The 20,495-nt window shown below is 42.0% G+C and overlaps 1 protein-coding gene across 1 annotated transcript in view; it reads right to left on the bottom strand.

The window, feature by feature from the left end:
- TGDS (TDP-glucose 4,6-dehydratase) overlaps positions 1–20,494 on the bottom strand; it is an 86,790-nt gene extending 66,296 nt beyond the window's left edge. Inside the window, exon 1 of the mRNA XM_040425314.1 lies at positions 20,211–20,494. Coding sequence (XP_040281248.1) covers positions 20,211–20,281 — 71 coding nt within the window. The 5' untranslated portion in view covers positions 20,282–20,494. The remainder of the gene's footprint in view (positions 1–20,210) is intronic.
- Between the last annotated feature and the right edge of the window lies 1 nt (position 20,495).

The raw sequence follows: 20,495 nt of genomic DNA, 5'->3' as shown, positions 1-20,495 counted from the left end.
GCCATGACATGTGTGACCATCTATACACAGCCATGACATGTGTGACATCTATACACAGCCATGACCATATACATGTGTGACATCTATACACAGCCATGACTGTATACATGTGTGACATCTATACACAGCCATGACTGTATACATGTGTGACATCTATACACAGCCATGACTGTATACATGTGTGACATCTATACACAGCCATGACTGTATACATGTGTGACATCTATACACAGCCATGACCGTATACATGTGTGACATCTATCAAACTAATATGAAAAGTTGTTATTCTAAATATCTTCATCTACTTACATATTATAAGTTATACCAGCAAGAATTAGTCTTTATGTAGAAAACTATGATTTAAATCAAGCCTTACTGACTAGTGATTTTAATTAAATCCACCCTGCTGTATACACGCGTGTGACATCTATACACAGTCATGACATGTGTGACATCTATACACAGCCATGACTGTATAAATGTGTGACATCTATACACAGCCATGACATGTGTGACATCTATACACAGACATGACATGTGTGACATTTATACACAGTCATGACATGTGTGACATCTATACACAGTCATGACATGTGTGACATCTATACACAGCCATGACTGTATACATGTGTGAGATCTATACACAGCCATGACATGTGTGACATCTATACACAGCCATGACATGTGTGACATCTATACACAGCCATGACATGTGTGACATCTATACACAGCCATGACATGTGTGACATCTATACACAGCCATGACTGTATACATGTGTGACATCTATATACAGCCATGACTGTATACATGTGTGACATCTATACACAGCCATGACTGTACACATGTGTGACATCTATACACAGCCATGACTGTACACATGTGTGACATCTATACACAGCCATGACTGTATACACGTGTGACATCTATACACAGCCATGACTGTATACACGTGTGACATCTATACACAGCCATGACTGTATACACGTGTGACATCTATACACAGCCATGACTGTATACACGTGTGACATCTATACACAGCCATGACCGTATACATGTGTGACATCTATACACAGCCATGACCGTATCCATGTGTGACATCTATACACAACCATGACATGTGTGACATCTATACACAGCCATGACCGTATACATGTGTGACATCTATACACAGCCATGACCGTATACATGTGTGACATCTATACACAGCCATGACCGTATACATGTGTGACATCTATACACAGCCATGACCGTATACACGTGTGACATCTATACACAGCCATGACTGTATACATGTGTGACATCTATACACAGCCATGACCGTATCCATGTGTGACATCTATACACAACCATGACATGTGTGACATCTATACACAGCCATGACTGTATACATGTGTGACATCTATACACAGCCATGACTGTATACACGCGTGTGACATCTATACACAGCCATGACCGTATACACGTGTGACATCTATACACAGCCATGACTGTATACACGTGTGACATCTATACACAGCCATGACTGTAGACATGTGTGACATCTATACACAGCCATGACATGTGTGACATCTATACACAGCCATGACTGTATACATGTGTGACATCTATACACAGCCATGACATGTGTGACATCTATACACAGTCATGACATGTGTGATATCTATACACAGCCATGACTGTATACATGTGTGACATCTATACACAGCCATGACATGTGTGACATCTATACACAGCCATGACATGTGTGACATCTATACACAGCCATGACATGTGTGACCATCTATACACAGCCATGACTGTATACACGCGTGTGACATCTATACACAGCCATGACATGTGTGACATCTATACACAGCCATGACATGTGTGACATCTATACACAGCCATGACTGTATACATGTGTGACATCTATACACAGCCATGACATGTGTGACATCTATACACAGCCATGACATGTGTGACATCTATACACAGCCATGACTGTATACACGCGTGTGACATCTATACACAGCCATGACATGTGTGACATCTATACACAGCCATGACTGTATACATGTGTGACATCTATACACAGCCATGACATGTGTGACATCTATACACAGCCATGACATGTGTGACATCTATACACAGCCATGACATGTGTGACATCTATACACAGTCATGACATGTGTGACCATCTATACACAGCCATGACTGTATACACGCGTGTGACATCTATACACAGCCATGACATGTGTGACATCTATACACAGCCATGACATGTGTGACATCTATACACAGCCATGACTGTATACATGTGTGACATCTATACACAGCCATGACATGTGTGACATCTATACACAGCCATGACATGTGTGACATCTATACACAGCCATGACATGTGTGACATCTATACACAGCCATGACTGTATACACGCGTGTGACATCTATACACAGCCATGACATGTGTGACATCTATACACAGCTATGACATGTGTGACATCTATACACAGCCATGACATGTGTGACATCTATACACAGCCATGACATGTGTGACATCTATACACAGCCATGACATGTGTGACATCTATACACAGCCATGACATGTGTGACATCTATACACAGCCATGACATGTGTGACATCTATACACAGCCATGACATGTGTGACATCTATACACAGCCATGACATGTGTGACATCTATACACAGCCATGACATGTGTGACATCTATACACAGTCATGACATGTGTGACATCTATACACAGCCATGACATGTGTGACATCTATACACAGCCATGACATGTGTGACATCTATACACAGCCATGACATGTGTGACATCTATACACAGCCATGACATGTGTGACATCTATACACAGTCATGACATGTGTGACATCTATACACAGCCATGACTGTATACATGTGTGACATCTATACACAGCCATGACATGTGTGACATCTATACACAGCCATGACATGTGTGACATCTATACACAGCCATGACATGTGTGACCATCTATACACAGCCATGACATGTGTGACCATCTATACACAGCCATGACATGTGTGACCATCTATACACAGCCATGACATGTGTGACCATCTATACACAGCCATGACATGTGTGACATCTATACACAGCCATGACCATATACATGTGTGACATCTATACACAGCCATGACTGTATACATGTGTGACATCTATACACAGCCATGACTGTATACATGTGTGACATCTATACACAGCCATGACTGTATACATGTGTGACATCTATACACAGCCATGACTGTATACATGTGTGACATCTATACACAGCCATGACCGTATACATGTGTGACATCTATCAAACTAATATGAAAAGTTGTTATTCTAAATATCTTCATCTACTTACATATTATAAGTTATACCAGCAAGAATTAGTCTTTATGTAGAAAACTATGATTTAAATCAAGCCTTACTGACTAGTGATTTTAATTAAATCCACCCTGCTGTATACACGCGTGTGACATCTATACACAGTCATGACATGTGTGACATCTATACACAGCCATGACTGTATAAATGTGTGACATCTATACACAGCCATGACATGTGTGACATCTATACACAGACATGACATGTGTGACATTTATACACAGTCATGACATGTGTGACATCTATACACAGTCATGACATGTGTGACATCTATACACAGTCATGACATGTGTGACATCTATACACAGCCATGACTGTATACATGTGTGAGATCTATACACAGCCATGACATGTGTGACATCTATACACAGCCATGACATGTGTGACATCTATACACAGCCATGACATGTGTGACATCTATACACAGCCATGACATGTGTGACATCTATACACAGCCATGACTGTATACATGTGTGACATCTATACACAGCCATGACTGTATACATGTGTGACATCTATACACAGCCATGACTGTACACATGTGTGACATCTATACACAGCCATGACTGTACACATGTGTGACATCTATACACAGCCATGACTGTATACACGTGTGACATCTATACACAGCCATGACTGTATACACGTGTGACATCTATACACAGCCATGACTGTATACACGTGTGACATCTATACACAGCCATGACTGTATACACGTGTGACATCTATACACAGCCATGACCGTATACATGTGTGACATCTATACACAGCCATGACCGTATCCATGTGTGACATCTATACACAACCATGACATGTGTGACATCTATACACAGCCATGACCGTATACATGTGTGACATCTATACACAGCCATGACCGTATACATGTGTGACATCTATACACAGCCATGACCGTATACATGTGTGACATCTATACACAGCCATGACCGTATACACGTGTGACATCTATACACAGCCATGACCGTATACATGTGTGACATCTATACACAGCCATGACCGTATCCACGTGTGACATCTATACACAACCATGACATGTGTGACATCTATACACAGCCATGACTGTATACATGTGTGACATCTATACACAGCCATGACTGTATACACGTGTGTGACATCTATACACAGCCATGACCGTATACACGTGTGACATCTATACACAGCCATGACTGTATACATGTGTGACATCTATACACAGCCATGACTGTAGACATGTGTGACATCTATACACAGCCATGACATGTGTGACATCTATACACAGCCATGACTGTATACATGTGTGACATCTATACACAGCCATGACATGTGTGACATCTATACACAGCCATGACATGTGTGACATCTATACACAGCCATGACATGTGTGACATCTATACACAGCCATGACATGTGTGACATCTATACACAGCCATGACATGTGTGACATCTATACACAGCCATGACATGTGTGACATCTATACACAGTCATGACATGTGTGACATCTATACGCAGCCATGACTGTATACATGTGTGACATCTATACACAGCCATGACATGTGTGACATCTATACACAGCCATGACATGTGTGACATCTATACACAGCCATGACATGTGTGACCATCTATACACAGCCATGACATGTGTGACATCTATACACAGCCATGACATGTGTGACATCTATACACAGCCATGACCATATACATGTGTGACATCTATACACAGCCATGACTGTATACACGCGTGTGACATCTATACACAGCCATGACATGTGTGACATCTATACACAGCCATGACATGTGTGACATCTATACACAGCCATGACATGTGTGACATCTATACACAGCCATGACATGTGTGACATCTATACACAGCCATGACATGTGTGACATCTATACACAGCCATGACATGTGTGACATCTATACACAGCCATGACATGTGTGACATCTATACACAGCCATGACATGTGTGACATCTATACACAGCCATGACATGTGTGACATCTATACACAGCCATGACATGTGTGACATCTATACACAGCCATGACATGTGTGACATCTATACACAGCCATGACATGTGTGACATCTATACACAGCCATGACATGTGTGACATCTATACACAGCCATGACATGTGTGACATCTATACACAGCCATGACATGTGTGACATCTATACACAGTCATGACATGTGTGACATCTATACACAGCCATGACTGTATACATGTGTGACATCTATACACAGCCATGACATGTGTGACATCTATACACAGCCATGACATGTGTGACATCTATACACAGCCATGACATGTGTGACATCTATACACAGCCATGACATGTGTGACCATCTATACACAGCCATGACATGTGTGACCATCTATACACAGCCATGACATGTGTGACCATCTATACACAGCCATGACATGTGTGACCATCTATACACAGCCATGACATGTGTGACCATCTATACACAGCCATGACATGTGTGACATCTATACACAGCCATGACCATATACATGTGTGACATCTATACACAGCCATGACTGTATACATGTGTGACATCTATACACAGCCATGACTGTATACATGTGTGACATCTATACACAGCCATGACTGTATACATGTGTGACATCTATACACAGCCATGACTGTATACATGTGTGACATCTATACACAGCCATGACCGTATACATGTGTGACATCTATCAAACTAATATGAAAAGTTGTTATTCTAAATATCTTCATCTACTTACATATTATAAGTTATACCAGCAAGAATTAGTCTTTATGTAGAAAACTATGATTTAAATCAAGCCTTACTGACTAGTGATTTTAATTAAATCCACCCTGCTGTATACACGCGTGTGACATCTATACACAGTCATGACATGTGTGACATCTATACACAGCCATGACTGTATAAATGTGTGACATCTATACACAGCCATGACATGTGTGACATCTATACACAGACATGACATGTGTGACATTTATACACAGTCATGACATGTGTGATATCTATACACAGTCATGACATGTGTGACATCTATACACAGCCATGACTGTATACATGTGTGAGATCTATACACAGCCATGACATGTGTGACATCTATACACAGCCATGACATGTGTGACATCTATACACAGCCATGACATGTGTGACATCTATACACAGCCATGACATGTGTGACATCTATACACAGCCATGACTGTATACATGTGTGACATCTATACACAGCCATGACTGTATACATGTGTGACATCTATACACAGCCATGACTGTATACATGTGTGACATCTATACACAGCCATGACTGTACACATGTGTGACATCTATACACAGCCATGACTGTATACACGTGTGACATCTATACACAGCCATGACTGTATACACGTGTGACATCTATACACAGCCATGACCGTATACATGTGTGACATCTATACACAGCCATGACCGTATCCATGTGTGACATCTATACACAACCATGACATGTGTGACATCTATACACAGCCATGACCGTATACATGTGTGACATCTATACACAGCCATGACCGTATACATGTGTGACATCTATACACAGCCATGACCGTATACATGTGTGACATCTATACACAGCCATGACCGTATACACGTGTGACATCTATACACAGCCATGACTGTATACATGTGTGACATCTATACACAGCCATGACCGTATCCATGTGTGACATCTATACACAACCATGACATGTGTGACATCTATACACAGCCATGACTGTATACATGTGTGACATCTATACACAGCCATGACTGTATACACGCGTGTGACATCTATACACAGCCATGACCGTATACACGTGTGACATCTATACACAGCCATGACTGTATACACGTGTGACATCTATACACAGCCATGACTGTAGACATGTGTGACATCTATACAAAGCCATGACATGTGTGACATCTATACACAGCCATGACTGTATACATGTGTGACATCTATACACAGCCATGACATGTGTGACATCTATACACAGTCATGACATGTGTGATATCTATACACAGCCATGACTGTATACATGTGTGACATCTATACACAGCCATGACATGTGTGACATCTATACACAGCCATGACATGTGTGACATCTATACACAGCCATGACATGTGTGACCATCTATACACAGCCATGACTGTATACACGCGTGTGACATCTATACACAGCCATGACATGTGTGACATCTATACACAGCCATGACATGTGTGACATCTATACACAGCCATGACTGTATACATGTGTGACATCTATACACAGCCATGACATGTGTGACATCTATACACAGCCATGACATGTGTGACATCTATACACAGCCATGACTGTATACACGCGTGTGACATCTATACACAGCCATGACATGTGTGACATCTATACACAGCCATGACTGTATACATGTGTGACATCTATACACAGCCATGACATGTGTGACATCTATACACAGCCATGACATGTGTGACATCTATACACAGCCATGACATGTGTGACATCTATACACAGTCATGACATGTGTGACCATCTATACACAGCCATGACTGTATACACGCGTGTGACATCTATACACAGCCATGACATGTGTGACATCTATACACAGCCATGACATGTGTGACATCTATACACAGCCATGACTGTATACATGTGTGACATCTATACACAGCCATGACATGTGTGACATCTATACACAGCCATGACATGTGTGACATCTATACACAGCCATGACATGTGTGACATCTATACACAGCCATGACTGTATACACGCGTGTGACATCTATACACAGCCATGACATGTGTGACATCTATACACAGCTATGACATGTGTGACATCTATACACAGCCATGACATGTGTGACATCTATACACAGCCATGACATGTGTGACATCTATACACAGCCATGACATGTGTGACATCTATACACAGCCATGACATGTGTGACATCTATACACAGCCATGACATGTGTGACATCTATACACAGCCATGACATGTGTGACATCTATACACAGCCATGACATGTGTGACATCTATACACAGCCATGACATGTGTGACATCTATACACAGCCATGACATGTGTGACATCTATACACAGTCATGACATGTGTGACATCTATACACAGCCATGACATGTGTGACATCTATACACAGCCATGACATGTGTGACATCTATACACAGCCATGACATGTGTGACATCTATACACAGCCATGACATGTGTGACATCTATACACAGTCATGACATGTGTGACATCTATACACAGCCATGACTGTATACATGTGTGACATCTATACACAGCCATGACATGTGTGACATCTATACACAGCCATGACATGTGTGACATCTATACACAGCCATGACATGTGTGACCATCTATACACAGCCATGACATGTGTGACCATCTATACACAGCCATGACATGTGTGACCATCTATACACAGCCATGACATGTGTGACCATCTATACACAGCCATGACATGTGTGACATCTATACACAGCCATGACCATATACATGTGTGACATCTATACACAGCCATGACTGTATACATGTGTGACATCTATACACAGCCATGACTGTATACATGTGTGACATCTATACACAGCCATGACTGTATACATGTGTGACATCTATACACAGCCATGACCGTATACATGTGTGACATCTATCAAACTAATATGAAAAGTTGTTATTCTAAATATCTTCATCTACTTACATATTATAAGTTATACCAGCAAGAATTAGTCTTTATGTAGAAAACTATGATTTAAATCAAGCCTTACTGACTAGTGATTTTAATTAAATCCACCCTGCTGTATACACGCGTGTGACATCTATACACAGTCATGACATGTGTGACATCTATACACAGCCATGACTGTATAAATGTGTGACATCTATACACAGCCATGACATGTGTGACATCTATACACAGACATGACATGTGTGACATTTATACACAGTCATGACATGTGTGACATCTATACACAGTCATGACATGTGTGACATCTATACACAGTCATGACATGTGTGACATCTATACACAGCCATGACTGTATACATGTGTGAGATCTATACACAGCCATGACATGTGTGACATCTATACACAGCCATGACATGTGTGACATCTATACACAGCCATGACATGTGTGACATCTATACACAGCCATGACATGTGTGACATCTATACACAGCCATGACTGTATACATGTGTGACATCTATACACAGCCATGACTGTATACATGTGTGACATCTATACACAGCCATGACTGTACACATGTGTGACATCTATACACAGCCATGACTGTACACATGTGTGACATCTATACACAGCCATGACTGTATACACGTGTGACATCTATACACAGCCATGACTGTATACACGTGTGACATCTATACACAGCCATGACTGTATACACGTGTGACATCTATACACAGCCATGACTGTATACACGTGTGACATCTATACACAGCCATGACCGTATACATGTGTGACATCTATACACAGCCATGACCGTATCCATGTGTGACATCTATACACAACCATGACATGTGTGACATCTATACACAGCCATGACCGTATACATGTGTGACATCTATACACAGCCATGACCGTATACATGTGTGACATCTATACACAGCCATGACCGTATACATGTGTGACATCTATACACAGCCATGACCGTATACACGTGTGACATCTATACACAGCCATGACCGTATACATGTGTGACATCTATACACAGCCATGACCGTATCCACGTGTGACATCTATACACAACCATGACATGTGTGACATCTATACACAGCCATGACTGTATACATGTGTGACATCTATACACAGCCATGACTGTATACACGTGTGTGACATCTATACACAGCCATGACCGTATACACGTGTGACATCTATACACAGCCATGACTGTATACATGTGTGACATCTATACACAGCCATGACTGTAGACATGTGTGACATCTATACACAGCCATGACATGTGTGACATCTATACACAGCCATGACTGTATACATGTGTGACATCTATACACAGCCATGACATGTGTGACATCTATACACAGTCATGACATGTGTGATATCTATACACAGCCATGACTGTATACATGTGTGACATCTATACACAGCCATGACATGTGTGACATCTATACACAGCCATGACATGTGTGACATCTATACACAGCCATGACATGTGTGACATCTATACACAGCCATGACTGTATACACGCGTGTGACATCTATACACAGCCATGACATGTGTGACATCTATACACAGCCATGACATGTGTGACATCTATACACAGCCATGACTGTATACATGTGTGACATCTATACACAGCCATGACATGTGTGACATCTATACACAGCCATGACATGTGTGACATCTATACACAGCCATGACTGTATACACGCGTGTGACATCTATACACAGCCATGACATGTGTGACATCTATACACAGCCATGACTGTATACATGTGTGACATCTATACACAGCCATGACATGTGTGACATCTATACACAGCCATGACATGTGTGACATCTATACACAGCCATGACATGTGTGACATCTATACACAGTCATGACATGTGTGACCATCTATACACAGCCATGACTGTATACACGCGTGTGACATCTATACACAGCCATGACATGTGTGACATCTATACACAGCCATGACATGTGTGACATCTATACACAGCCATGACTGTATACATGTGTGACATCTATACACAGCCATGACATGTGTGACATCTATACACAGCCATGACATGTGTGACATCTATACACAGCCATGACATGTGTGACATCTATACACAGCCATGACTGTATACACGCGTGTGACATCTATACACAGCCATGACATGTGTGACATCTATACACAGCTATGACATGTGTGACATCTATACACAGCCATGACTGTATACATGTGTGACATCTGTACACAGCCATGACATGTGTGACATCTATACACAGCCATGACATGTGTGACATCTATACACAGCCATGACATGTGTGACATCTATACACAGCCATGACATGTGTGACATCTATACACAGCCATGACATGTGTGACATCTATACACAGCCATGACATGTGTGACATCTATACACAGTCATGACATGTGTGACATCTATACACAGCCATGACATGTGTGACATCTATACACAGTCATGACATGTGTGACATCTATACACAGTCATGACATGTGTGACATCTATACACAGCCATGACTGTATACATGTGTGACATCTATACACAGCCATGACATGTGTGACATCTATACACTGCCATGACATGTGTGACATCTATACACTGCCATGACATGTGTGACATCTATACACAGCCATGACATGTGTGACATCTATACACAGCCATGACATGTGTGACATCTATACACAGCCATGACTGTATACACGCGTGTGACATCTATACACAGCCATGACATGTGTGACATCTATACACAGCCATGACATGTGTGACATCTATACACAGCCATGACTGTATACATGTGACATCTATACACAGCCATGACATGTGTGACATCTATACACAGCCATGACATGTGTGACATCTATACACAGCCATGACATGTGTGACATCTATACACAGTCATGACATGTGTGACATCTATACACAGCCATGACTGTATACATGTGTGACATCTATACACAGCCATGACATGTGTGACATCTATACACAGCCATGACATGTGTGACATCTATACACAGTCATGACATGTGTGACATCTATACACAGCCATGACTGTATACATGTGTGACATCTATACACAGCCATGACTGTATACATGTGTGACATCTATACACAGCCATGACCGTATCCATGTGTGACATCTATACACAACCATGACATGTGTGACATCTATACACAGCCATCACTGTATACATGTGTGACATCTATACACAGCCATGACTGTATACACGCGTGTGACATCTATACACAGCCATGACCGTATACACGTGTGACATCTATACACAGCCATGACTGTATACATGTGTGACATCTATACACAGCCATGACATGTGTGACATCTATACACAGCCATGACATGTGTGACATCTATACACAGTCATGACATGTGTGACATCTATACACAGCCATGACTGTATACATGTGTGACATCTATACACAGCCATGACATGTGTGACATCTATACACAGCCATGACATGTGTGACATCTATACACAGCCATGACTGTATACACGCGTGTGACATCTATACACAGCCATGACATGTGTGACATCTATACACAGCCATGACATGTGTGACATCTATACACAGCCATGACTGTATACATGTGACATCTATACACAGCCATGACATGTGTGACATCTATACACAGCCATGACATGTGTGACATCTATACACAGCCATGACATGTGTGACATCTATACACAGTCATGACATGTGTGACATCTATACACAGCCATGACTGTATACATGTGTGACATCTATACACAGCCATGACATGTGTGACATCTATACACAGCCATGACATGTGTGACATCTATACACAGTCATGACATGTGTGACATCTATACACAGCCATGACTGTATACATGTGTGACATCTATACACAGCCATGACTGTATACATGTGTGACATCTATACACAGCCATGACATGTGTGACATCTATACACAGCCATGACATGTGTGACATCTATACACAGCCATGACATGTGTGACATCTATACACAGCCATGACATGTGTGACATCTATACACAGCCATGACATGTGTGACATCTATACACAGCCATGACATGTGTGACATCTATACACAGCCATGACATGTGTGACCATCTATACACAGCCATGACATGTGTGACATCTATACACAGCCATGACATGTGTGACATCTATACACAGCCATGACTGTATACACGCGTGTGACATCTATACACAGCCATGACCATATACATGTGTGACATCTATACACAGCCATGACATGTGTGACATCTATACACAGCCATGACATGTGTGACATCTATACACAGCCATGACATGTGTGACATCTATACACAGCCATGACTGTATACATGTGTGACATCTATACACAGCCATGACATGTGTGACATCTATACACAGCCATGACATGTGTGACATCTATACACAGCCATGACATGTGTGACATCTATACACAGCCATGACATGTGTGACATCTATACACAGCCATGACATGTGTGACATCTATACACAGCCATGACATGTGTGACATCTATACACAGCCATGACATGTGTGACATCTATACACAGTCATGACATGTGTGACATCTATACACAGCCATGACTGTATACATGTGTGACATCTATACACAGCCATGACATGTGTGACATCTATACACAGCCATGACATGTGTGACATCTATACACAGCCATGACATGTGTGACATCTATACACAGCCATGACATGTGTGACATCTATACACAGCCATGACATGTGTGACATCTATACACAGCCATGACTGTATACACGCGTGTGACATCTATACACAGCCATGACCATATACATGTGTGACATCTATACACAGCCATGACTGTATACATGTGTGACATCTATACACAGCCATGACATGTGTGACATCTATACACAGCCATGACATGTGTGACATCTATACACAGCCATGACTGTATACACGCGTGTGACATCTATACACAGCAATGACCATATACATGTGTGACATCTATACACAGCCATGACCGTATCCATGTGTGACATCTATACACAGCCATGACATGTGTGACATCTATACACAGCCATGACTGTATACATGTGTGACATCTATACACAGCCATGACATGTGTGACATCTATACACAGCCATGACTGTATACATGTGTGACATCTATACACAGCCATGACATGTGTGACATCTATACACAGCCATGACATGTGTGACATCTATACACAGCCATGACATGTGTGACATCTATACACAGTCATGACATGTGTGACATCTATACACAGCCATGACTGTATACATGTGTGACATCTATACACAGCCATGACATGTGTGACATCTATACACAGCCATGACATGTGTGACATCTATACACAGTCATGACATGTGTGACATCTATACACAGCCATGACTGTATACATGTGTGACATCTATACACAGCCATGACATGTGTGACATCTATACACAGCCATGACATGTGTGACATCTATACACAGCCATGACATGTGTGACCATCTATACACAGCCATGACATGTGTGACATCTATACACAGCCATGACTGTATACACGCGTGTGACATCTATACACAGCCATGACCATATACATGTGTGACATCTATACACAGCCATGACCGTATCCATGTGTGACATCTATACACAGCCATGACTGTATACACGCGTGTGACATCTATACACAGCCATGACCGTATACATGTGTGACATCTATACACAACCATGACCGTATCCATGTGTGACATCTATACACAGCCATGACCGTATACATGTGTGACATCTATACACAGCCATGACATGTGTGACATCTATACACAGCCATGACCGTATACATGTGTGACATCTATACACAACCATGACCGTATACATGTGTGACATCTATACACAGCCATGACCGTATCCACGTGTGACATCTATACACAGCCATGACCGTATACATGTGTGACATCTATACACAGCCATGACATGTGTGACATCAATACACAGCCATAACATGTGTGACATCTATACACAGCCATGACCGTATACATGTGTGACATCTATACACAACCATGACCGTATCCATGTGTGACATCTATACACAACCATGACATGTGTGACATCTATACACAGTCATGACATGTGTGACCATCTATACACAGCCATGACATGTGTGACATCTATACACAGCCATGACTGTAGACATGTGTGACATCTATACACAGCCATGACATGTGTGACATCTATACACAGCCATGACTGTATACATGTGACATCTATACACAGCCATGACATGTGTGACATCTATACGCAGCCATGACATGTGTGACATCTATACGCAGCCATGACATGTGTGACATCTATACACAGCCATGACATGTGTGACATCTATACACAGTCATGACATGTGTGACATCTATACACAGCCATGACTGTATACATGTGTGACATCTATACACAGTCATGACATGTGTGACATCTATACACAGCCATGACTGTATACATGTGTGACATCTATACACAGCCATGACATGTGTGACATCTATACACAGCCATGACATGTGTGACATCTATACACAGCCATGACATGTGTGACATCTATACACAGCCATGACATGTGTGACATCTATACACAGCCATGATATGTGTGACATCTATACACAGCCATGACATGTGTGACATCTATACACAGTCATGACATGTGTGACATCTATACACAGTCATGACATGTGTGACATCTATACACAGTCATGACATGTGTGACATCTATACACAGTCATGACATGTGTGACATCTATACACAGCCATGACTGTATACATGTGTGACATCTATACACAGCCATGACATGTGTGACATCTATACACAGCCATGACATGTGTGACATCTATACACAGCCATGACATGTGTGACATGTATACACAGCCATGACATGTGTGACCATCTATACACAGCCATGACATGTGTGACATCTATACACAGCCATGACTGTATACACGCGTGTGACATCTATACACAGCCATGACCATATACATGTGTGACATCTATACAGAGCCATGACCGTATCCATGTGTGACATCTATACACAGCCATGACCGTATACATGTGTGACATCTATACACAGCCATGACCGTATACATGTGTGACATCTATACACAGCCATGACTGTATACATGTGTGACATCTATACACAGCCATGACTGTAGACATGTGTGACATCTATACACAGCCATGACTGTAGACATGTGTGACATCTGTACACAACCATGACATGTGTGACATCTATACACAGCCATGACATGTGTGACCATCTATACACAGCCATGACATGTGTGACATCTATACACAGCCATGACTGTATACATTTGTGACATCTATACACAGCCATGACATGTGTGACATCTATACACAGCCATGACATGTGTGACATCTATACACAGTCATGACATGTGTGACATCTATACACAGCCATGACTGTATACATGTGTGACATCTATACACAGCCATGACATGTGTGACATCTATACACAGCCATGACATGTGTGACATCTATACACAGCCATGACATGTGTGACATCTATACACAATCATGACATGTGTGACATCTATACACAGCCATGACTGTATACATGTGTGACATCTATACACAGCCATGACATGTGTGACATCTATACACAGCCATGACATGTGTGACATCTATACACAGCCATGACATGTGTGACATCTATACACAGCCATGACATGTGTGACATCTATACACAGCCATGACATGTGTGACATCTATACACAGCCATGACATGTGTGACATCTATACACAGCCATGACTGTATACATGTGTGACATCTATACACAGCCATGACCGTATCCATGTGTGACATCTATACACAGCCATGACATGTGTGACATCTATACACAGCCATGACTGTATCCATGTGTGACATCTATACACAGCCATGACATGTGTGACATCTATACACAGCCATGACTGTATACATGTGTGACATCTATACACAGCCATGACATGTGTGACATCTATACACAGCCATGACTGTAGACATGTGTGACATCTATACACAGCCATGACATGTGTGACATCTATACACAGCCATGACCATATACATGTGTGACATCTATACACAGCCATGACCGTATCCATGTGTGACATCTATACACAGCCATGACTGTATACACGCGTGTGACATCTATACACAACCATGACCGTATCCATGTGTGACATCTATACACAGCCATGACCGTATACATGTGTGACATCTATACACAGCCATGACATGTGTGACATCTATACACAGCCATGACCGTATACATGTGTGACATCTATACACAACCATGACCGTATACATGTGTGACATCTATACACAGCCATGACCGTATCCACGTGTGACATCTATACACAGCCATGACCGTATACATGTGTGACATCTATACACAGCCATGACATGTGTGACATCAATACACAGCCATAACATGTGTGACATCTATACACAGCCATGACCGTATACATGTGTGACATCTATACACAACCATGACCGTATCCATGTGTGACATCTATACACAACCATGACATGTGTGACATCTATACACAGTCATGACATGTGTGACCATCTATACACAGCCATGACATGTGTGACCATCTATACACAGCCATGACTGTAGACATGTGTGACATCTATACACAGCCATGACATGTGTGACATCTATACACAGCCATGACTGTATACATGTGACATCTATACACAGCCATGACATGTGTGACATCTATACGCAGCCATGACATGTGTGACATCTATACACAGCCATGACATGTGTGACATCTATACACAGCCATGACATGTGTGACATCTATACACAGTCATGACATGTGTGACATCTATACACAGCCATGACTGTATACATGTGTGACATCTATACACAGTCATGACATGTGTGACATCTATACACAGCCATGACTGTATACATGTGTGACATCTATACACAGCCATGACATGTGTGACATCTATACACAGCCATGACATGTGTGACATCTATACACAGCCATGACATGTGTGACATCTATACACAGCCATGACTGTATACACGCGTGTGACATCTATACACAGCCATGACCATATACATGTGTGACATCTATACAGAGCCATGACCGTATCCATGTGTGACATCTATACACAGCCATGACCGTATACATGTGTGACATCTATACACAGCCATGACATGTGTGACCATCTATACACAGCCATGACATGTGTGACCATCTATACACAGCCATGACTGTATACACGCGTGTGACATCTATACACAGCCATGACATGTGTGACATCTATACACAGCCATGACTGTATACATTTGTGACATCTATACACAGCCATGACATGTGTGACATCTATACACAGCCATGACATGTGTGACATCTATACACAGTCATGACATGTGTGACATCTATACACAGCCATGACTGTATACATGTGTGACATCTATACACAGCCATGACATGTGTGACATCTATACACAGCCATGACATGTGTGACATCTATACACAGCCATGACATGTGTGACATCTATACACAGCCATGACATGTGTGACATCTATACACAGCCATGACTGTATACACGCGTGTGACATCTATACACAGCCATGACCATATACATGTGTGACATCTATACAGAGCCATGACCGTATCCATGTGTGACATCTATACACAGCCATGACCGTATACATGTGTGACATCTATACACAGCCATGACATGTGTGACCATCTATACACAGCCATGACATGTGTGACCATCTATACACAGCCATGACTGTATACACGCGTGTGACATCTATACACAGCCATGACATGTGTGACATCTATACACAGCCATGACTGTATACATTTGTGACATCTATACACAGCCATGACATGTGTGACATCTATACACAGCCATGACATGTGTGACATCTATACACAGTCATGACATGTGTGACATCTATACACAGCCATGACTGTATACATGTGTGACATCTATACACAGCCATGACATGTGTGACATCTATACACAGCCATGACATGTGTGACATCTATACACAGCCATGACATGTGTGACATCTATACACAATCATGACATGTGTGACATCTATACACAGCCATGACTGTATACATGTGTGACATCTATACACAGCCATGACATGTGTGACATCTATACACAGCCATGACATGTGTGACATCTATACACAGCCATGACATGTGTGACATCTATACACAGCCATGACATGTGTGACATCTATACACAGCCATGACTGTATACACGCGTGTGACATCTATACACAGCCATGACCATATACATGTGTGACATCTATACACAGCCATGACCGTATCCATGTGTGACATCTATACACAGCCATGACTGTAGACATGTGTGACATCTATACACAGTCATGACATGTGTGACATCTATACACAGTCATGACATGTGTGACATCTATACACAGCCATGACTGTATACATGTGTGACATCTATACACAGCCATGACATGTGTGACATCTATACACAGCCATGACATGTGTGACATCTATACACAGCCATGACATGTGTGACATCTATACACAATCATGACATGTGTGACATCTATACACAGCCATGACTGTATACATGTGTGACATCTATACACAGCCATGACATGTGTGACATCTATACACAGCCATGACATGTGTGACATCTATACACAGCCATGACATGTGTGACATCTATACACAGCCATGACATGTGTGACATCTATACACAGCCATGACTGTATACACGCGTGTGACATCTATACACAGCCATGACCATATACATGTGTGACATCTATACACAGCCATGACCGTATCCATGTGTGACATCTATACACAGCCATGACTGTAGACATGTGTGACATCTATACACAGCCATGACTGTATACATGTGTGACATCTATACACAGCCATGACTGTAGACATGTGTGACATCTATACACAATCATGACATGTGTGACATCTATACACAGCTATGACTGTAGACATGTGTGACAATGACAAGGCTGTCATGTTACAAGCACAATGGCGGCGGCCCTGTCACTTACATGAAGCCCGCCCCGCCGGTCACCAGCAGCCTCTTGCTGAAGCCCCCGGGCGGCTCGCCGTCAGCACTCATAGTTACGAGGTAAGAACTACCACAGGGCCGGAGTAGAAGGACATGCTGCTGCGTCCCGTCTAATGGCCGGGTCTTGGTGACGCTTCTGTATAGAGCACATCATAAGTCGCCGACACAGGCAGCGCTCGTCTCACGAGTCACGATACAGCATTGCGACAGCCGCGCTTTACGTCTCTACCTGGTGACAGTTACACGTAGCCAGTGTTTCGCTTTC

Source organism: Bufo bufo, chromosome 3 (genome assembly GCF_905171765.1).
Source record: "Bufo bufo chromosome 3, aBufBuf1.1, whole genome shotgun sequence".
NCBI classification, from domain to species: domain Eukaryota; kingdom Metazoa; phylum Chordata; class Amphibia; order Anura; family Bufonidae; genus Bufo; species Bufo bufo.
Note: the sequence above shows the minus strand (reverse complement) of the source record. Positions and strands in the feature narration are given on the sequence as shown.